Raw genomic sequence first — 23,898 nt, 5'->3', positions numbered from 1 at the left:
TCCGGGGTTTTATCTGTTTTCTCTCAGATTCCCCTTTCCGATTGGTCTCCCGTCGTCACCTGATGACAATTCGAAACCTTTCGGGGGCGCGGGAGAAGTCAAAATCGAAGTTTAATTCGATCTCCAACCGGAAATGGTCGACGGACTTACATTCTTCTATTGTTTAAAAGTTAGCGTCGCGTTTTCATATCATAAAAATCTATTTCTAACTAATATATTATTTTCTTTAAAACAATTATTTTAACGCGAATTTTAGTGAAGGTTCGGACCTGTCCAGAGCCTCACATAATGCACATTAATTTGTTTTCAATCTGTTAATCTTCTACTAGAAAACGTGGGTTCAATACTAGACTTAATACATTTAACTCCAGCTACCAGAAACTGATAATCTATTGAGAAATTAGTGTTTATTATCAGCATAGTTTATAAGAATTATAAATTCACATTTTTTTTATTTTACTTTTAAAAGATAATAATTTTCGAATTCAAAAAGTAGTGTGTATTTAGTAGCTAAGATTCAGTACTCACATGCGAAAACGTAAAATGACATCACTGACAATAGAAATGAACCAACTATACGTAATAGGAAAAGCTTTACTTTGTTAGATAATTTTTTACCTATTTTTACAGATGATTGCCAATAAAGGCGATATATGCAAATAATACACTAAAAGAGCTCTTAACATACATGTGGAAGCAGTTGAGTCAGAGATAGATGCTTCGTTTACAAACAACACAACCGTTTATTAAACACAAAAGAAGCTTACAAGATTTCCGCGATCTTGGAAGTTCTGCAGTAGCTGCGGCCTCTGGGTCTTCCTCTCCTTCCCAAGATAGTCCCATTTTGAAGGAGTGTCCCTTGTTCGCGAATAAACCATTCCATCACATCTCGATAACTCCGGGACGATGCAGTCGACTTCTGTTGATGGAAAGATGTCGATCCAAGGTCAGGAGATGGAGATGGGTGCGAGACACACACAGAACAACAACAGATCCGTCACTTGAAACTTTCGGGAGAAGAAGCCGTAGCGTCCTTGAATTTCCGGGGTTTTATCCGTTTTCTCTCGGATTCCCCTTTCCAATTGGTCTCTCCTCGTCACCTGATGACAATTCGAAACCTTTCGGGGGTGCGGGAGAGGTCAAAATCGAAGTTTAATTCGATCTCCAACCGGAAATGGTCGACGGACTTACATTATTCTATTGTTTAAAAGTTAGCATCGCGTAAAATAAAAATCTATTTCTAACTACTATATTATTTTCTTTAAAACAATTATTTTAACACAAATTTTAGTGAGGGTTCGGACTTGTCCAAAGCCTCACATTAATATTATGTTTCTTTTCCTAGTTACTTGTTTACAGATGGAATTAAGGCTAACTGTGATACTGATGCTGAAATCCATGAGGATCTGAATAGGAATTTTAGTGTATTACTTCATGAATCTTCCTCTATATATCAAGCAGAAGTGTTCATTGCTGTTTGAAGTATTTTCACTGTTTTTAATAGGTTCCCTTTATTAGGACTACCTATATTATTTCTGACAGATTGTTTGATGACAATTGATTTTTGCCAGTTTATATAAGCTCTTTGTTTACATAAGCTGTTTGCAACTCTTTGGACTACTTGCCTGCAATAAAGTTTTCCTTATACAATGCCAGAGTATGAAAGTATTCATGGCAACTTACACATTGATTTGTTGACCAAGCAAATGCTTTTGACTTTTTTGTTAGACCTAACTTCTAGATATTTTGTTTAATATTTTTTTCTGCTTGTTAAAGACTGGACATTTTCATCTCATCCATAGAAAAATTCCTGATTTGAAATACAGTAAGATTAATTTACCTTAGTTATCTTGTTTGTAAGTTAAAGTACAGTAGAACCTCGACTATCTGGACTAATTCTCAGCAACGATAAAGGTGTTTGGTTATTAATCCTAGCTTAATTGAGCAATGTTTTGTTTTATCATTTTGTTAAGAAATCAAAACTAAAAATGATGTCATCACCACTTTGCTTTATTTGCTTCATTTTATAAACTCTAGTGTAGAAATTTGTTTATGTTAATTAAATAAACATGTATAGTACATATATTTTAAAATAACTTTTGAGTTAGAAAACAATAATAATTAAATTTTTTGTAGCATTTTCTAAACAGTTTCACATAAAATTTATAATTATACATCTTTCATTTCTATTTAGTTCATTGCAAAAAATGTTCCTGTCATTCACTACAGTTACTCCAATGTTCTATTCCATGGGTCACTGCAATTACTCTTAACATTATGACCTGTTACTGTTCACTTGTATGCTTGAAGAAGTTCAATTAAATTGGAGAAGAATATTTACTATAATCCATCTAATAAAAAATGAATTTTCAAGGTTATTTTCAAAGAGTAGTCACTCATCCTTGTTGAAGTTGTTGATGGTTAAGACATAGCACAATATCTGCCATGCCAATAATATCACTTTGTATAACTTCAATTGTCATGCTAATAATATTTAGTCAGAAAACTTCATTTTGCTGACTAGAATAATTACTACACATTTAAAATAATAGCCCTAATTTGATCATGCAATGTTTCACCTTGTTTACACATAATAGTATTAACTTCTGCCATTTTGATAATGTAATCAGAGCTAAAGATGAAATTAGCAAAATGACAGTAAGTAATGCTCTTGTATTATAATTAGAAGTAAAGATGCCATTACACTTTAATTTGCTTCATTTTTTAAGCTGTACAGTGTAAAAATCAATTTTAAATAACACTTGTATAAAATTTAAATTATTACTAATGACTTTCAGGTTAGAAGAAAATAATACAATAAATCTTTGTGCAACATTTTCTAAACTGTATTCTATTTCTAACAATTAGAATGAACAAAAGGGAATTTCAACATCCTATTGAATAACCTGGCCATTACCATATAAAGCAGCACATAGAATAAAGAGATATAATAATTTTCATTTAATGTTGTTTTTGCTGTTATTTAATTATACAAATAGTGAAAAAATGCATCTTTCTCATGGGATCATACAAGATGTGACCTCAAATAACTTTGATTTTTTTTTTGTTAATGTGGGGGCCGAGGGGGGGGAGAAATTTGAAAAAACTCAATGAACAATAATATGTGATATATATCGTCATCGTCTCCCTTGCTGTTTGGATTGCTGAGCAGTATCAATCAACGACATGTGGAAGCAGTTGAGTCAGAAATAGATGCTTCGTTTACAAACAACACAACCGTTTATTAAACACAAAAGAAGCTTACAAGATTTCCGCGATCTTGGAAGTTCTGCAGTAGCTGCGGCCTCTGGGTCTTCCTCTCCTTCCCAAGATAGTCCCATTTTGAAGGAGTGTCCCTTGTTCGCGAATAAACCATTCCATCACATCTCGATAACTCCGGGACGATGCAGTCGACTTCTGTTGATGGAAAGATGTCGATCCAAGGTCAGGAGATGGAGATGGGTGCGAGACACACACACAACAACAACAGATCCGTCACTTGAAACTTTCGGGAGAAGAAGCCGTAGCGTCCTTGAATTTCCGGGGTTTTATCCGTTTTCTCTCGGATTCCCCTTTCCAATTGGTCTCTCCTCGTCACCTGATGACAATTCGAAACCTTTCGNATTTATAAATACGTATGTCAAGTTATATTTTTATTATGACACAAAATATATTTAAGAGTTTACAACCACTGTGCTGGGTGAGACGTTGTTGAAACAAAAAAAGTTATTCATTCCATCACGTACATAAACAGTATCATAATTTGCCAAGTGCAAATCAGCAAATTTGTAAAATTTTTGTTTATTTTGAACAATCCAGATAATTAAGGTCCGGATAATCGAGATTCTACTGTACTTTCTTTCAGTAGGCCTTACGCTCATTATTTAATTAGCATCATGACTAGCTTTTGAGTAATTGTGCCAACTAAAATTTTTCTTCATTATCATCTTTTTTCCTGTGATTCTGAGGAAATTCTTCTGAATTTCATTTATGAGTATGTGTAATATTTTATAATATACACTGATAGACTCGTTCATCCAAATTTTTTTTTTCAGATATAAATAATATCCAAAATATCTTCTTTAAAAGTTTAATACCTTTTTTAAAAAAAGACTAGTTTCAAAAATTAATTTACTTAGAGTATGTACAATGAACATTTTAAATCAATAGTTTCAGGCAATGTTAAAATATAACATCACTTATGGAATGGACTTGGAAATAAACTTGAAGATATTATGGAGCAAACTATCCTTCTAAAGGAATAAAAAGGAGGATTCCATTTTATCTGTAAAATTTGAAGTTTTTGAAATTTTTCTTTACAAAACTGCTTCAAGTTTTTAACATCTCAATATCTTAAATTTTTTTATTCTTGAAATTTTAAATTATTAAAACTTTTAAACATACATAACTGCAATCATATTTTAAAATATTATATAAAACAACTTTTTAAACTTGAAGAACATTCCTAATATTTTTTAGACGATAATTTCAAACAAACATTTTATAACAAGCTTAATAGAAGATTTTGCTAGAACATAAAGTTTGTGTAAAAGTTGTGATAGAAATAAAATGGTCTGATTAGAGCTGAAAATGTTTCATCAGTAAAATAAATGTTTTGGTTGCCATAAGAAGCATTTATTTAAAAATTTAAAAGATAAAAATACTATTCTGGGCTGACAGCTCCATACAGATAAATTGATTAAGTAAACAAACTCATTAAATGAACGAATGAATGGTTAACATTTTTGAAATGTTTGTCATTCCATCATCAGACCTGTTCTAAATTCTTGAAAACTTGTATGTTTATCTAATCAATAAAAATATTGCTTGACAGGAGACAATTTTCCTAATACTTTTGTAATTCTGAGATCGATTTCCAGGTGATATAAGCTAAACAAGATCAAAACATAAAACATTCATAAAATTAAACTCATTATACCAAGTGTAAGTTTGAGTTAGTATGCTTTATGCTTTTATTTTATTTATCACCTGAAAATAGATCTCAAAAGTGTATAAAAGTATTAGGGAGAGTTTTTTGGATCTATCATTTAACTATTTTAACTAAAAAAAAACCCAGCAGTTATAAAACCCACAGTCCCATGTTATAAAATATCTTAAAATTACATTTATAAATATAATCTATTAAATTTATATAACAAATTAAATTATTTCAATAATTAAAACTATAATAATAACCGACTTGTTTTCACTTATGTTAATTTAAATAAAAAAAAAGATATATAAATACCCTTCATCAGTTTCATTTATGATGTCACATATTTCCATATTCACTGTCCAGTTTTCAGAAGCTAAAGATGCATCAGTTGCTTGTTCTGGAAAAAAAATTTATTTTTATCAATAAAAACAGTTAAAATCATTTATTTAAATATATAATTTGATGCTTCTGATTTGTTATTCTAAACTCAAAAATGGAATTCAACAATTAATAAGACAAATTAATTATAATTATTATATTAAGTGCAACATTAATATTACAAGTAAACAGTAGTTTTCTCAGATCACAGTAGGATTCTGTTTTATGAGTAACACGTATTTCTAGATTTATTTTTTCATAGATGATATAAAGGCAACTTATTCTAGTGCCACTGAATCTGATTCTTAAGTCAGCAAATCATGTTTTTCCAGCTTATGACATTCCAAATGTAGAAAATTATTAAAAGTGATTCACTGTGTTGACTCCTCAGGTTGCATGTATTTTTCTCAAGTAGCATATTTAATATAATGTAATGAAATTTTGCTCTTAATTGAGAAACAGGCTAAAATATTATTCATTATAGTAAAAACACAAGTAAAACATTTTAAACACATTTTAATGTAAATGATTGTGTAAGTGTCTATTTGAAAAAGAACTTATGTTGTTAATTCAGGATGTAAGTGGTAAAGTGGTAACAAGTTTAGTTTCTTTTGAACTCTTAGAAATTTTCAAAATAAAATATTGACTATAGATAAAATTGATATAATATTATAATCCTTTAATAAACTAGAAATGTGAGTTTGATTCAAAACTTTGGAAGGCAAACAGTATGTGCTACAATTTTCTATATTGTAAAAATCACATTTGAGCACATAAAACAATTATAATAATAAATAAAAAGAATGGCTTAATGTAGATGTGACAAATTTTAAATTGGAAATGAATGAATTTATAACAAATTCAAGAGTTACTGAATTATTTTAAGTCTGTTCATTAAAATCAAGTTTAAAGCTGCACAATAACAATGACTATACCAAAATTATGATACTGACTCCACTTCTTAAATTAAATGTTTGGACCAACTTGGATTTATTTAGTACTTTCAGCACATTAACATTCATAAAATGGAGATACAGGAGCTCACTTATAAACGAAAATACTAAACTGTAAGAATCATGTGTACAAAGTATAAGTCTAATTATAGAGAAATGATAATCATAGTTGCCAACTATCAGTGTTTTATATGTTCCATCAGTGGACAAGCCACTTTACCTTTTGTCAGTGTTTTTAAAGAATTTGATATTATCACAAAGTCTAACATCAATATATATGCCAAAGACACTGTATGTATTTTATTACAATTCTATGCACAGAAAGCTAGAACTTCTGTAAATAAGTAATATAAAACCGTCAACACTTTTTTCCAGCAATTTAATAAATATAGCCAAAAACGTTAGTTCGATTAAAGAAAATTGCTAGAAAAAAGTGTTGAAAGATTTATATTACTTATTTATTACAAACGACTGAAACAAACCAGAATGATGTTCTCAAATTCCTTCAATTGGGAAAGAACCAAGATTAATATTTTTGTATGTGTATTTTGGTATATGTATGAGAATTTTAGCTCAAATGTAATAATTTTAAATGGCAGATAAGATAAATTGCATCTTTAAGTCTGGCAACTTTAGTACCATCATATTGGCAGTTAAATCAATTATGGCCAATTCATCAGTGTAAGGAAATGCTACTTTTTAGTTATACCAAATTATTGAGCAGCATTACAGTTTCTCTTCCAAAAAAGAAGAAACATCTGATTCATCATTTAAGAATATACAGGCAATATGGTATAAATTTTCCCAAGAAAAGAACCATCACCTGCCTTACGATTTTACAAAGATTACAAATATTTGTAAAATAGTAAGGCTGATGATGATGGTTTTTACCAGACAGCATTGCAGGACTTCTCCTGCACTGCTATGTGACAAATCGAAAATATATTCAGTATGGTAAAAAAAGACAGGAAATAAATAACCAGAAAAATTATTGTCTTTAATAATTGCAGTGAAAGTCAATAAACTGACTGATAACAACTATCATGAGTACAATGTACCTTTACAAAAGAAATTTTTAAAAAAGTAAAAAATCGCACAAGGCATATATAATAGGAGGAGGCACTCATCATGCAATAACAAGATGGAACACCTCATAAATCTAGAGATAGAGGTAGAGACATATCATAAATATCTCATAAAATATTTGACCTTTTTTTAAATTGTGATATTAAAGAGTATAAAGCTATTGCCATACTCTTGGTAGTGTTTTACAAAAACAAAACAATAGCTTTATAAGATATCATACAGAGATAATATTATCATCTCTGTGTATGATATCTTATAAAGCTATAGTTTTGTTTAATAAAGATATTTAATACAGTAGAACCTCGAAAACTCGGCCTAATCTGGACCGAAGGGTGGCCGAGTTTGTGAAAATGCCGGGTTATCGGGAATGGGGTTAAAAAAATAAGTACGAGTGTTTCCTCAGAAAATAATGTACTGTACTTGTATGTATTGTTTACTTGAGAATATAACAGAGAATAAACTGCCCAAATACTCTTAAACAAAGGAAAAGTATGTCCTTTATGAAGGCATAGCACCTTTACTACATGAAAATGAAAATTAATGAATACACTGTCTACAGTAATTTACCTGATAAGACAGACCTCAGAAAAATACTTTATGAGAGCTTTTATACTTTTATAAAACTGTCTATAATGAAAATTAATTAACTAAGGATTTTTTGCCCTGCCAGGGTGTGGCCGAGTTATCCGGAGTGGCGGGGTATCGAGAGCCGAGTTTTCGAGGTTCTACTGTATAAGCATTGTGCAATATCAATGTTAATAAAGAATTTTTTGGTTTTTATGCTGTCAGCATTTTTTCTACCAATGTTCCAACTATTTGGCATTCTAAAGGTTGGCAAGTACAGATAATGAATCAAAAGTGCCATTTTCAAATTGGGAAGCAATCTGAAAATGGCAAAAAAAAAAAAAAAAATGCAATTGACTGTAGTGTATATAGTGCACTGGATTAATGAAGCATGGAATAAAATGACTGCTCATATAGAACATGTTTTTTTGTTCATGCCAGATTCTCAACAGCAGGGAATGTACAGAGAATACTGTTCTACAAGAAAAACAAGTCTTAACCAATCTGATAACTGCTTGTAATACTGAACTGGACAAAGTGTCTTACTGTGCAGTTGAAGCTAAAGTGTATTACTGTGCAGTTGAAGCTAAATTGTCTGTTAGTGAGGATTATGAAAATTCAATGATACTTTACTGGGATCTAAAAGTGAAGAAGATGATATTGAGTAAACTGAAAGCTTAATTTCTTTCAAGCTGTTTGGAGAGAATGTTAAAAATGATGACACTTTACAAGAAAAACATCCCAAATTTTTTTATAGCTTAAAACAATTAGAAAAAAATGCATATGCAAATGGCATGTAAAAATACTCCATGCAAAGCAAAACAACATTATTTTCTTGTATAAGTAAAAAATATATATTTATGGTGTGGTTTTTTTTACTTTTTTAAAAAACTTTAAAGGTTAAGACAGAAGATAATCATTGTTTTTTTTTTAACTATAATTGCATTTTATCAGAGACAAAACAGTACTGAAGTTTACACAACGTTAGCATTTATTACATTGCTATGCATTTCAGATGCAAATTTTTGTTTCTTTTCCATCCCTCTTCAGGTAATACAAATCTAAATTAGGAAAAAACATACAGATAGATCAAAACAATACAACATTTAAATGATTCACATTGTACACACTAACCTCTTATGCTAAACACAAAACTGCTCTGTTTTATCAATCCTCGAGGAATTGTTTTTACCAGCTTTGGATTTATAATGATGTAAAATTTATAAAAAATTTTGCATCATTATCAGTAATAGAATTTTACATTACTAGTATCTGTTCCAGCCAATTACAGAACATAATACTGAGCTTGAAGACATTTATAAGTTTACCAATTATGAATGGCTAAAAATCTGTTAAACAGAATGAAGCAAAAATTTACTCTATAACCATCATGGATGGATGACTTAGAATCCCAGTACTATACATTAGAAGATCATCAAGACCTTTAATTACAAAAGATTAAAAATACCATATATGACAAAGAGTTATGCATTCTCTTAGCTCTCATAGTAATAGCAGTACTACATAAATTGACCTCCAGTAGAATGAAACATATTATGTTCATTAGGAATATTGATCATTTCCATTTACCTAAACACTAGGAAGTCTTAAAAATATATGAGGCAATTGTATTAATACAATGGATGCAAGTCCCTGTCTAATCATAGAAAGCATTAAGTAATTTTGACTCATAAAGCTCAATTAGATAAATAAACATTTATACCACATAAATTTTGACTAAAGCCAAATGATTGCAAGATTATATTGGAATATATTAATGCTACTATTAATAATTAAATGTTAAGGAATATAGTCTAAAGATAGACATTGGGCACAATCTCTTTATAAATTTAATATAGCCCAATATAATCAGACAATCATTTGGCTTTGATCAATCAACATTTATGGTTGTTTATATTAGTGCAATAAAGCTTCTTTATAGTATTTTTATTTAAAATATGTAAAAGTCATAGTTTGAAAATTTTATTTTAATTAAATATTGTAATAATTTAACTTGTAATCAAATCATTTCTTACCAGTTAAATTTTAAACGTATTATTTTAATAATTAAAAATATAAATTTACCTCCTGTAAATACTTAAATAATAAACAGTTACCATTAATGAATACAGAGTTACATAACAATAGTTATTTTAAATGTAATTAATGATACAGTTTACTCATTGAAAAGCAGTTCTTTATGTAGTTTCTATATAGAGTAGCTTACATTTTCATACAGTAAAAAAGAAATGAAATCCACAATTAATTGAAAAAGGAGCCATTATGTGACTTATCTATTTTTAAGCTCTAATGTCCCATGTGATGATGGTAAAAAAATGTTTAAACCAGTATCATATTATTTATTAATGTAAATATTTTATTATAGAAATAGAATATGAGATGTTTTTGCAAGAATTGTTTTAATTTATATCTAAAATACAATTGATCTTTGGAGAAAGTTCTAAAGGTTTTTACTTGAATAATAAAGATTTTACATTTTATTTATAATTAATTGTTATACTACAATAAATATTATATAATAATGGATAATTAAAATATTAATTTTGTTCTTATATAAATATAGCTTAAATTTATAATCTGCAATTATACATTTTTTAGGTTTTTAAATTAAATTTTCAAAATTTATATATGGAAACTTTAAAATATTAGACTGATGATAAAAAAACAAATTTTTACGGGGTCCACAGACAGTTTTTTTTTAGCAATTAAATGTTTTCAAAGCACTAGCTCCCATTGTCAGATTTCATCATTATACAGAATAGAACAGCATTTTTCTAGTAATGTTTTGTTTTTCATTTAATTCATAAATAAAGAAGATATGTGAACTTCTTAAAAATTTTCATTTTAGTGTCAGTGTTATTTATTTTATAATATGGAGTCAAATATTGTTAAGAATAGTTTAGAATATTAGTTTAATTTTCAAAATTATATCTGTGCTGAAGATGAAGACAAAATACTGTATTCCAATGCTTCCCTGTAAATATAAATTGTTGACTTTTGAATTGTGGATTAAATGAATTAATCCACAATTAAACACATTTATCTATTGGGTTGATCATTTAAAAAGTTTTTTAAATGTTTGTGTAAGGTGTATTTTTTGAATCAGGGAAAAAAATTGAAATTATAGAATTACAGCATGTATAAATCTAAAGATAATCACTTGAAGTAGTTGAAAGTTTGTTTTTACAATAAATTATTTATTAATCTCAGTGAATTATAAACAAAACTTAAGAACATCTATAGAAAAGCTGCCACAGTAGAAATTTGATCCTGGTACACAAACTCAACCCAACTGTCCGTAACATGTTGCACAGTGATAAGAAAGAGTTGAACATTAGCCATAACTTTGATGTGTATTCAATTCCCTTAGACCAGGGTTGTCCAATCTTTTTTCCTAATGGGGCAAATTAGAAATTTATGTATATTCAGTGGGCCACATAGGTACTTTATATAAATATATGCTTTTAAAAAGTTCAAATTNAAGCTTAATTATATAAAACATCCTTTTCTCTCTTTCTCTTTCTCTCTCTCTCTCTACATGGCTGTTTATATGCAAATGCATTTATATAAAACTTAAACAAAATTGGAGAAAAGATATGAAAAAATTAATGCAAACCAATTTATATAATTAACGTTTAATTCATCTCGGAAGCATCTTTATAAAGTCGACTGTCTTTGTTCATCGTCATTAATCAGTAGCATGAAATTTCATTGTAATATCATCACCTGTGACAAGCCATGACACATATCAAATTTACACTAAGTCATATTTGCACTAACATTAATTATAACTAAATTTTGTTATGATGAATTTTACAAATGACAAGTGCTTTATAACATTCAAAAGATAAATTTCCGTAAATGTTTAGAAATTTTCTTCATTTTCTTTTGTCTGTGTACATTATATTTTCTTCATTAATTGTACACTCATCCACATTAATCGTCACTACTTTTCAGCACTTAATTTTAAAACAATTATTGAAAACGATGACAGAATGATTTATAAAATTTTTCTGTTTAGATCATTACAATCGTTTATTTCTTTTATTAATTACAAAAAAAATACTGTATTATTGACAATAAAGAACAATTATACTCACACAAAATAAAAATAAATTCAATGCAATTTTTTACATTGCCTTCCTTTTATAATATTGTCAATATCTACTTTTATGGCACTACTCTTAATTCTAAAAATGTTAGTGAAATGGAAATCACTTGACCTATGTCTTTCGGCAGTTTTGACGTTTTTCATGCATAAAACAAATTGTTCACATCAGTATGTTATGCATGTGTACAGGTTTCTATTACCAATTATATCATTACAATATCAAAGTGTATCCAGTTTACAACATACTTTACCAAAATAAATAAAAATGTACCTAAAAAATTTAGGGTGCAGTAGGCCACATAAAAATATTAAGTGTGCCACAGTGTGGCCCACGGGCTGGACATCCCTGCCTTAGGCAATGGGTACTTTTGGGATTAGCATTATTTATGTCCTGACAACTACCACTACAGATAAAAGAATACAAGTAAAATGCTAATAAAAGCTATTGTACTACCTCTTCAGCATCCTTTACTACACAACGGGACAACAAAGTTTTACGGAATGATTCTGCCATGGTCAAGAGCATATGAAACCCAGCACTAGTCAAATACTCAGAAATTGTTGAATATATAAAAGGAGCATCATAGCTTCATGCTGAAACTGCATAAATCATTCTAGGAATTCAGAAAGTCCATCTAGCATGTAGTGACTCTGATGTAAATAGCAGGCCATCTTTTAAAACCTTAGTTGTATGTCTTTGGAATCATCATCATTACAAACAATGACATATCAGAACATGCACTACCATTCTATTTTCAAATGTTCATTCTAGAATTTCAACAAAGTTTGTTTCCAGTGATTTTATTTTCATTAAAATATGTGAATTATAAGTTTAACAATAACTAATATAAGTGTTTGATATAAATACATAATCACTATATAGCCAAACATCCAACAGAGAATAAACAGAACATAAGAATAAATGTTTTCAGTGGTCTTAAGCCATTATCTTCAGATTAGAGCAGCCTTCAAATGTAGAACAAACTTAAAATAGAGTGTTTTTTCATTTTGAACATAGTGTGTCATGTGTGATGAAAAAATTCTTTTTATATTAAAGACTTTTTATTCCAATTGGTTAATGGTGACTATGACTTGACTGACCTTTAGGAGTGGTATTCTGGAGTTCAAATAAGGCTCTCCATGCTTGTGTGGGAGAGTTGTTGTCCTTATATTTGGTGGCAGAGTCCACCTTTATAGCTTTGTAAATCTCAATTTTTTTTAAGTGTCATGCATATGTTTGATTTATGCATTGTCGAATGTATGAGCTTTGCTTAGTCTAGGTGGCATGGGTGTCTGTATCCAATATAAGGAAGGACAATTCAAATGCTTGGCTTGTCACTAGACAAGGTAAAGCTCATACATTCAATGCAAAAATCAAACATATACAGGTATACCTTGCTTTACGTTGGTAATTAGTTCCAGGAGAGGCGACTTAAGTCGAAAAACAACGTAAGTCGAATTTATTTGTCACTAGGCTAAATCACAAATAACCATTCCCAGTTCTGTATTTTATTCATAAATGCATTTTTAATAATATATGTTTAATAAGAATCTATTTTAAGCTTACGAACAAATAAATTTTAGTTTTTAATATAGTACAGGAAAAAAAGTAATCTAAATTTATGAATTCATGTACTTACAGTATATACTTGTAAATGTACATGTTTACAATTTGGTGATGTTTACAGTACATCGCAGACTCTATTTGTGAATGTGGTTTGCTCTAAGACATTATAAAATAAGATGATTTTGTAAGGTTAAATAACAAATACAGTTATTAAAATTATCTTGCAACAGCAGAAAATAAACTAATTTATATTAAATTTACCAATATCGAGTGGCACTGACAACGACACCAAATGGTAGATATTGGAGCTACCGTGGAAAACACCAATATTGAGCACTTAATGACCGCTAAATAAGATGACAACACAGAAACACAGATGTTTTCATGTTTTGTTCTCTAGGATTTATGATGATTATATTAACATTTACTATAAATGTACATATTTTAATATGATTTTATGTGCTTTAACGCTTTTCTAGTGATAGTATGACTTCAATATTTGTGGCGGACAGACGTAAAGTCGAATAAAATGACTTAAACTTGATTTTTATTTTCCATATACTTTTTGACAAACGACATATAATCGAGAATGACATAACTTGAGGTATACCTGTAAATGGCACTTCAAAAAAATTGAGATTTACACCAGTGGCCAAGTGGATAAAATCACAGAACACTGGTAGTAGTTAGTCATAGGTTTGCGCATGGCCAACAGGATAGCCACATAGTTTTCCAGGTTTTTTTTACATTAATAACACCTAAATAGGGCCAGTATCCCATAACAGTCCTCCAGGGAGGCACCACCCTTGACAGATTGCCCATGTCATGTTGCCATAACCAAATAAACCAAAAATAATTTTTCTATAATTTTTCTAATAATTTTTCTATAAACTTTCTATTTACAAGGACATACTTTCCACATAGTTTATAGGAATTGTGATTATGTTCTTAAAATGGTTTTACCACTTTCATTTTTGAAATTTACAATTGATAATGCTGGTTGTAACAACTACTATGATGGATACTTTATAAATCCAGGCAAATCGGGTGTAACAAGCTAGTATTCTATAAAAACTGGGAAAGTAAAATTCTATTAATTTTTTTTCATAAATATATCTTAGTTATTTATCACACTCTTAAGTGTAACTATTAAAAATAAAGTAATAAAAAAACAATTATAATCTATTAAAATGATTTATAATTTTCCAATAAAAACTGTAAAATCATAAATCATTTCAATAAATAGATATACAATTTAAGATAAGAACTTACTACTCATTTTTTAAAGTAATTCTATATTACTTATTTTTTTATATTGTATGTAATCTTTAGACATTATTATTATATTAAAATTGGGACTTCTAAATAATGTATTTTTCTTTTACTGTAAAAAGTTTTGTATGTAAAGTTTATCGGATTCATAAATATAAACATCCAAACCCAACAGTTATATAATAAAGCCAAATAATTACCTCTAGTGTCAAATTACTTAGAATTTAATTAATAGTAGTAGTAACATAGCTCAATATAATCTAGCATTTGTTTGGCTTATATTTCAGCTTAATAAATCAATAACACAATTACAGATTATTATTTTCAAGTCCCAAAACAAATTGCACTTGGTAATGTCACTGTGTAACAATTATTTTTGAATGTAATACTATAATGGACAATTAACACAGTGCATAAATGTATCTAATAAGTTTATTCATGTTCAACCATAACACAGGTTTGCATTATTAGTATCCAAAAAGTAAAAACAAAACTGTCTGCAATGTTGCTCAGCCTGGTATAATCATTCTAATTCCAATTTAATAACTTAAGGTGAATTAATAATTAAAATTAATAAAAATTATATTACTCATATCCATTCTATTGTAAGATGTGTTTTTGCATAGCTAACCAAATACTTGTTATTCTACTGTATTTGTGTCATCAGTTCCAGTTTACATTATTTCTCTAAAAATACTTTGTTTATCCATTAGCAAACATCATTATAAACAACCTATTAGTTTCTTTTACCAAGATGCTAAACAACTTGTTTTCTGTTAAAGATAACAAAATCAGAAGAGGAGAGGGCATGAAAATGCTGTAACAAATTATTCTGATTAAATAGAAAATTGGTTGACACATGAAATATGACTTAGATAATGCAGATAATATTAAGTTTGCAAAAAATTGAATATTATATTTCAGTTCTAATAATTCAAAAAGAGGAAAGTTTCATAAATTCTAAACAACAGTAATTAAACAACAAAATAATCAGCACATTTTATTCAGCTGAGAAATTAAGTTAATTTGGAAGATAACAAATGTCCAAAATTTTATTTTCAGACTTTTTTATATTAACAGAATTCAAAACTAAACAATGTTTATAATATTTATTCTGAAATATATCACTTACAAAAAATAATTGCACAAGACTTGCAAAACATGTATTACTTAAAGAATATAAATGTCTAATGGATAAGCCTATGATTTTTTCAAAACTTACAAATATCTATTTGCATTAATAAAACAAAGAATTTTAAACATTTAAACCTTTTTGTTCAGTGTAGAATTAAAACAGTTTTGATTGGAATGACTGACAAAGAATAGATGGATTGTCATCAAATGTAAACATAAAATAATTACAGAGTTTGTAAGTCTTAAGATAACCTAGTAAATGAAATGCATTGTTGAGAAAAATAAAAACATTTTGCATTTCCATTAATTAACTTATAAAATAAACTTTCAGAAATATTAAATGTGTCAAAATAATAAAATATTTTTTGTATAAAATAAATTGTCTAATATATAAATGTATAATAACTGCTATCGGTAATATATTGCATATAAAAAGAGTTTGCATGAATAAGCATTTTCTCCAGTGTATGCTTATCTTTGCTACAGTGATTACAACATTGGAGTACAACATAGTAACATATCTTTTACAGTTCTCTATGTTGAAAAAGTGACAAAAATTAAACTGCTTAAGTAGAAATCAGATTAAAAAAAAACTAAAGATAAATATTAAATATATTAATATTTCAGAAAATAAATGTAAATTCTTCCTAGATGTTACACTTTAAAATACAGTATATATATTTTTAAGACTAATGGTACTTTTGATAAATAAATAAATAAAGTATCACATACATAACCATTCAGATAATATAGATTCCACCTAATAACTACATGTAATACTACAGTAATATTTATACTTTTGAAATACACCTATCTTTTTGCGTAGTGGATACATTCCAAAGAATGCCGCATAAAACAAAAATTGTGTAAAAATATACAGTACATATATCCTAAAGAAAAATAGGATCCACAAAATCATGGAACAAAAATTAAGCAATTTACAAAAAAACATAAGCTTTTTTATTCTAATATCATTTATCATTAACATTATTTGTATGTAAATACTGTAAACACAAAGTAGCAAAGGAAACAAAATCAACATACCACATTCTCTGTGTATTGTGATTAAAACAGATAAATGAACTCTTGATTTCAACGAAAAATGCAACTTTTTTAATAACAACACAACTTTAACAAAAAATTGCTTTTTTAAGAAAAAATTGCAAGAAAAAACAGTTTATTTGAAAACAAAAAAGTGTTTTCAAATAAACTGTTTTTTCCCCATGTAAAAAAAAATTGATCACATTAAAAGAGGATTAATTTTCTTTTATCAACCACATTATTTCAAAATTGCTTAAAACTAGATCACATAAAAAGAAGAATAGGTGTATGTAGCTGAAATTTTAAAGACTATTATTTTACAAGAAATAAGTGAATTATGTATTTTTATTCAAATGCTAAGAAATAAAGGAAATAAAGCACAGTAAAATAGATACAGATAATTTTATAAATAAATTTATTGATTGTAGTAATAAATATGATGACGACTTTATATTTCTCATCAAACAAATTTTCCAATTCAGTTTTGTGAGTAATTTTATAATTTTTATATATACAGTAAAACCTGCCTAAATGGAAAAAATTCTTCAAAACAGAGCAATTTTCTATGTTAAATTTCGTTATAAGCCAGAAATCTGTCCAACATGGAAATGGAAAATATTTTCTGGATACAAGGAACATAACTTGACCTGGATAAAGTAGAAAATTAAGATTCCACTCAGGAAAATAAGTAAAAGTCACCTCTAAGAATAACAATCATGACAGACTGTATTTTTATAACAATTTTGAATCTTGTCATAGAAAAAAATGACATATGACAAGGAGTTATATGGACACAAGGTCTTTGTTAATATTAATCTCTATTGAAATTAACCAGGGGTAGAACTAAATACTTTCAAGAATTGAATTCTTGAGAACAAGAAATGATGATAATAAGGTAACACAGTGCTATCAATTTCAATTTCAGAGTATTTAGTAACTAATTAGTACAGAACATTCAAAAACAAATTGATTAATATGTTGCTAATTAGAGATCAAAGTTTATAATTAAAGTATTAAAATCCCTTAAGAAGTCAATCACAGGATAACTTGATCTTTCTGTTTGTAATTAAATTAGAATTTCAAATAGCAGCACAAGACATTAGTTTTTAGTACTCCAATTGGCTTGTTTGTGAGCTCATAAGGATCACACCTGAGAACCATTGGAATATGAAGTACAAGTTCTTTGAAACAACAAGAACTTTTTGCAATTGAATAGTTCTCGATTCTTGTATTTGAATATTCCTATCCTTAGGATCACTTTGGGTTTATTTGGATTAAATCTAGTAATAACAAACAGTTTTTAAGTATACAAACATGATTTTACTGTAAAAATGAATGTAACTGTGTGACATTTATATATATTAAAGTTGTTCAAACTGAAACCTGCCAAAATGGAAAAATAATTCAGTACCATGAGATTTTAGTTTATAAAGATTTTATTGTATTTATCTTTTATTGTTGAGAAAATAAATTGAGTTAATCTGGAAAGTTTAAATAATGACAAAGATGATATATGTATATACTGGTACAGTACAGTATTTACATACAGAATCATATAAAATATTTCAAATATATTTCAAATGTAATAACAATGTACAGTAAAACCTTCTGTGACCACTGAAGGGACCAGCTCAAATTGTTCATCTTACACAGGTGGTCGGTCACATTAGCAGGTTTTAGTGTATAAAGTACTAACTGAAAAAGAAAATAACATTAATAATTGAAATAAAATATAACTTTATGACAAATAAAATATTGCTCTAACTTTATCATTAATAGTACCAGATATTAATTTTATGTAATTGAATAAGATATCACATAAGACTACATAAGCCATCCATCCTACATAATTCTATAAAAACTTTTTAATAAATTATATATTAGCAAATTAAAATAAACAGAAAAAGTTAGTATCAGAAAAAAACAAAACTTGGTACCACAATTTCATAAATGAACAAAAAGTTATTATTTTAAGTTATCAGGGAAATATTTAATAATTGGCATGAATTTAGACCATATTCAGCAAATAACAAGTGGAATAAAGCATTTTAAATAGCTTACAGAATTAAATATTAAAATTTTATAAATTTTAAATAATTTGATGTGAAACATCTATAGATTAAGTTATTTATTCATTCAATTATTAATAACTAACATATTTGTTGCCTCATGACTCATTTGTATGTCTTAATAACTGGTTTGAATAGATACTGATAGAACAAGTCATAATTATCTTTATCTTAATTTATTAATATACAGCTCAGAGGAATAACCATGTATTTTATTAAATTAATATATAATTAACATACAAAAATATTAAAGAAGAGAATTTCTAATAGTTATAAAGAGAACTTTCAATATTGTAAAGATAATAAACACACTAATCCAGTTGTAAAATCAATATAAGTTTCATCCAAAAAGATAAACAATCTAATCTTGTCTGTAATCAGCAAATATGACTGACTTATTAACTACATTACAAATCTAGCTCTGAAGATTATGGAATTTTAATTTATATTATTATAATAAAATGAAAATGGTAAATAAAAGTTCAAAAAAATACTCTTATCTATTCAGAATATTTAAATTAATTTTTAAAAAATGCTAAAACATTTAATATAGGTAGACAATATGATTTACAATCCAGCCAGGGACACATTTAAGAATCAGTAAAAATGGGAACTAAAATTGACTAAACTTCAGTTATTTTTAAAACTTATTTATTGATCTATAAATTGGTGATATTATATTGATGTGTTAATAAAAATTGCTCTATTCAGAGATTAATTCTACAATCAAACATTAAAAACAGGCAAAACTGGAGACATCTGATCACCTTATTGAATATTCATAGAAAAGATATTCATAATACAATATTAAAATTTTCTCAAATATGCTAATGCATAACTTGGTAATATTCAAACAAAATAATAATTTAATATGTAAATTCTTTTAAATGTTAAATAGTATGATTCAGTATAATTTAATGAATATTCAATGTTTTAAATACAAATATTTATTAACTTAAATTGGCCTTGAAACATGTAGAAGACACAACTACAAAATTACATATATATTAAATTTCATTAATTGATGAAAGTTCATTTTTATGGATTCACTAGAAGAGATGTCTTCAGAACTTAAATGAGGTCACACAGTATTCGATGATATGAAAACGGAACAACAAATGAATAAATTATTTATACAGAGTAGTTATAATTACATCAACTGCAAGAAATAAAACAAATTACAAACGTACTATTTAATAACATCACCCTTGAACATAAAATTTTATGTAAAAATTATAAAATAAACATCATCCTTATCCCCAATTAAATTTATACAAGATCTTCTCAAAGTAAAACAAAAATATTCGTAACATCGATTCACAAAACAAAGCATTATATTTAAAATAATCGCGTACAAAATTATAAATACCCCGGAACGGTCATCGCAATACGAAAACAATTTTTATTTTATTTTATTTTTTTCAAAACAACTTTGAAATAATTACATAAAACAGTTTAAAATATCTAAAAAAAAAAAAAAATTAATTAAATTCTCTTGAACTTCACTTTAAAGATTAAGTTAACATCTGTAAATGATCAAAGAACTAAATTATTCTTGAAGTCATCAGTAGCTTGATAACCACAGATATAAAATTTAGCTATCCTTTTCTTCTAAGCAATGATGCAGAATAAATACAAATGCTCTCCAATGTATTTATTATAAAGCTAAATTACTTTAGTTTGATTATACTTACTTATTTTTCTTGTAGTTTTAATACAAATTATTATTTGTGTATTTTAATAGCTTGGTTCATTATATACTGAATAATAATGGTTATTCAACCAAAGATCAAATAAACATTTAAGTGTATATTTATATATATATATATATATATATATCATTTTCTTTTGCGCTTTGTTAGTAGAAATAATCGTTAACTTACCAATTTTCTGTCCAACTGGAGTGTTAAATGGGTTTCCACCGAGTTGTGCAAGTATTGCAGCCATTTTAAATGCACCTTACGTAGAAACGTAGATAGATAATGTTGACGTAAATGATGAATGAATTGTTATGATATCTATTGACAACTTATTCATATATTGTCTTTAAGAGTATTTAACGCTTTAAAGTTCAGTAAATATAATATTGAATATATTTTATCTCTTATATGATTAAATCATATGTCTAACATATACGAAATTGAGATAAATCAATCGCTTTCCTGATTCTAACTCGACAGATGATAAAAAAAAAAAAAAAATTTTATCCCTCTGGTGTCGAAAAAACGTTATTTTAAATGTCCGATATTTATTTTAAGTTTGTTTAAACGTTAATAAATTTAAAAATTAAATTAAACGTGATATAATGTTTAAATATTATAAAAATGTCATTATAAACCGTAATCGTTAATAAAATATTTAAAATGTTTATTTGATATTATTCACATAATACGGTTATATCGTGTTATAGAAAATAAAAGCGAATTTAAATATATTCGTTTTTGTTTTTTCGTTTAAAATGTATAATTTATTAAATATTTGAAAAATTTTAAATTAAATTCTTATTAAAATTGTCATATCGATATCTGTGATATTCGTGCTGTGTAAATGTAATACCGAAAAAAAAACGAATCGCGTATGAGTATTAATAAATAATATATTGTAAAATAGAAAAAATGTATTAATAAATTTGTTATTAACTATTAATCGTATTAATATATTTATTATTATTTTTAAAAATTTAAATGCAGTAACGTCAATTAGACCGGATGGCTGAGCGGTTAAGGTGGCAGCCTACCGCTCTGGGGAATCCGAACGGATCGAAAAATCTCCAGAAAGGAGTAAGAAACCCGTATTTTTATTTTTGATATTTTTTTGAAATAATTCTCTTATAAATTGTCTAAAAATAAATAAAGTTTAATCTTAAGATTTTAATATTATTTTCCTCTTACTTATTCAATCGACCTGTTTCAACCTTCAATTAGAGCAGAAAAATTGATTTTCCTTTATTAAAAAAAAAAACGTTTCACGTGGTTAACTTTTAAAATTTAAAAATAAGACTTTATACGTAGAAATACTTTTATTGTAGAGATGAAAATACAGTATACGGGATTTATCTGCAAGCAATATGCTATTTCTCGCAGAAAATTCATCCTGCCTGTTTAGGCATTTATCGTAAAGTATAACGAGTTTGGGTCGATCTGTATAAATACTGAAGTCATTGGGTCGATCTGTATAAATACTGAAGGATATTCAAGCCAATTAGAATTGGACCAAATTACAAAAAAATTTTTCATCGTGAAGTTTTGAGTGGATATAAGGTGTATTTGTTGTGTACTGTAGTACATTATTCGTTTCTACTTTTATTTTTGTAGTATGATACAAAATAAAAATACGTTGGGAAGGACATTTTGCTGGTAGAAAAATATTTGTGGGATATGCCCTCTCTAATATGGATCAACGTCCATTCATCCCATTCTCAAAAATTCCTATCCTTGTTGCTGCAGCCATCCAGCCATGGCTTTCACTTCCGATGAAGAAGTGAAGCTGTCATCTTGTAAAAATAAGAATTCCGGAATATATGATAAAAAGTAAGTGGAAGATATTAAGAATAAAGGTATCAATATGCACGAGCTTATATTACCTGTTTTATTTAACACTTTATCTCTTTCCACTCTGTGGACACTAAGAGGTCTTTTTAGCAATCCCATTATGGGTTCGTCTAGATCCCCAATGGGATTGCCGAGTGGTGAGGGACGCGGAACGACATATCCGGACGGACCACTCCCTGAAAAATTCGTGGAGATTTTTCGACCCGTCCGGATTCTATCCCGGGTCTCCCAGAGTGGTAGGCTGCTACCTTGACTGCTCGGCCATCCGGCCGTGGCCGACGCGGTTAAGATGTCAGCAGTGGTAATGCGGCCCATCGGATTTTCCCAATGGGCTGTTTGCATGGTAGCCGTTCCTTACTTTAATATCCGTTATTTTCACTGGACAAAATTAATTAAATACAAACACTGTCTATTGTATTAATACATTAAATTAATAATTCATGTCCATACAAACAGACGTTTGAATCACGACAAACGTGATCTATTACTTTTATAAAGACTGACCCAAATTCGGGCATGGGCCACAGTGGACCATGCAACAAACTGACATTCGGCCCGCTGCGGTGTGCATTTTATACAGTACACATGCTAGAGCTATTTATAATTTACGATTATCTGGGACCGATTTAAGATATATTTTTGTAGTTAAAAATTTACAATTGTAGTTTTATTTTTATTGTTCACTTTTATGTTATTTTACGTTCGAATTTTTAATTTTTATAGGTTTTTATGAGTTTTTAGATGTTACGTTTACATTTAAATATTTAAATTTAATGTTCTAATATTTTATATTTATTATATTCTATTTTAGAACAGTATGTAACTGACGTTTCAAAAATATGGCACCGAGGATGGCCTTTGCATTAGGCTGAAAACATTGGAGTATAGCAAATAAATGTGTCAGCAGCCAAAGATATTTGGTGTAAATAAGAGTTTTGCGCAGGATTTATGCACAAAATTCTATGGTTTTGATTATTGCTAGTTAAAAACTATATCCACACTCCACCCCCGAGATCTTCGTCGGATCTCTGAGATAATTTTTGATGGTCTTTTCGTAGACTTCATTTGTAAATATGAAAATAGATGAGATTAATTTCTTTATTTTCCGTTCTGAGATATTAAACAATATTTCAGAATGAGTAAAGTTTAAAAAACGAAATGTGGCACTATAGCTTGCGTATAAAGGGACATTAATACTACAGTATTAAATTTTGG

General features: G+C 28.0%; 1 protein-coding gene across 1 annotated transcript in view; it reads right to left on the bottom strand.

Moving 5' to 3' along the window:
- LOC111641245 (TOM1-like protein 2) overlaps nt 1-21,318 on the bottom strand; it is a 94,512-nt gene extending 73,194 nt beyond the window's left edge. Inside the window, exons 1-2 of the mRNA XM_023387385.1 lie at nt 21,016-21,318; nt 5,249-5,333 (exon numbers count right to left, since the gene is read on the bottom strand). Of these exons, the coding sequence (XP_023243153.1) occupies nt 5,249-5,333; nt 21,016-21,079 (149 nt within the window). The 5' untranslated portion in view covers nt 21,080-21,318. The remainder of the gene's footprint in view (nt 1-5,248; nt 5,334-21,015) is intronic.
- Between the last annotated feature and the right edge of the window lie 2,580 nt (nt 21,319-23,898).

This window comes from Centruroides sculpturatus, unplaced genomic scaffold (assembly GCF_000671375.1).
Source record: "Centruroides sculpturatus isolate CEXI.00-Female unplaced genomic scaffold, Cexi_2.0 scaffold1523, whole genome shotgun sequence".
In the NCBI taxonomy this organism is placed as follows: domain Eukaryota; kingdom Metazoa; phylum Arthropoda; class Arachnida; order Scorpiones; family Buthidae; genus Centruroides; species Centruroides sculpturatus.
The sequence above is the reverse complement of the archived record's forward strand: the minus strand, read 5'-3'. Positions and strand labels throughout refer to the sequence as shown.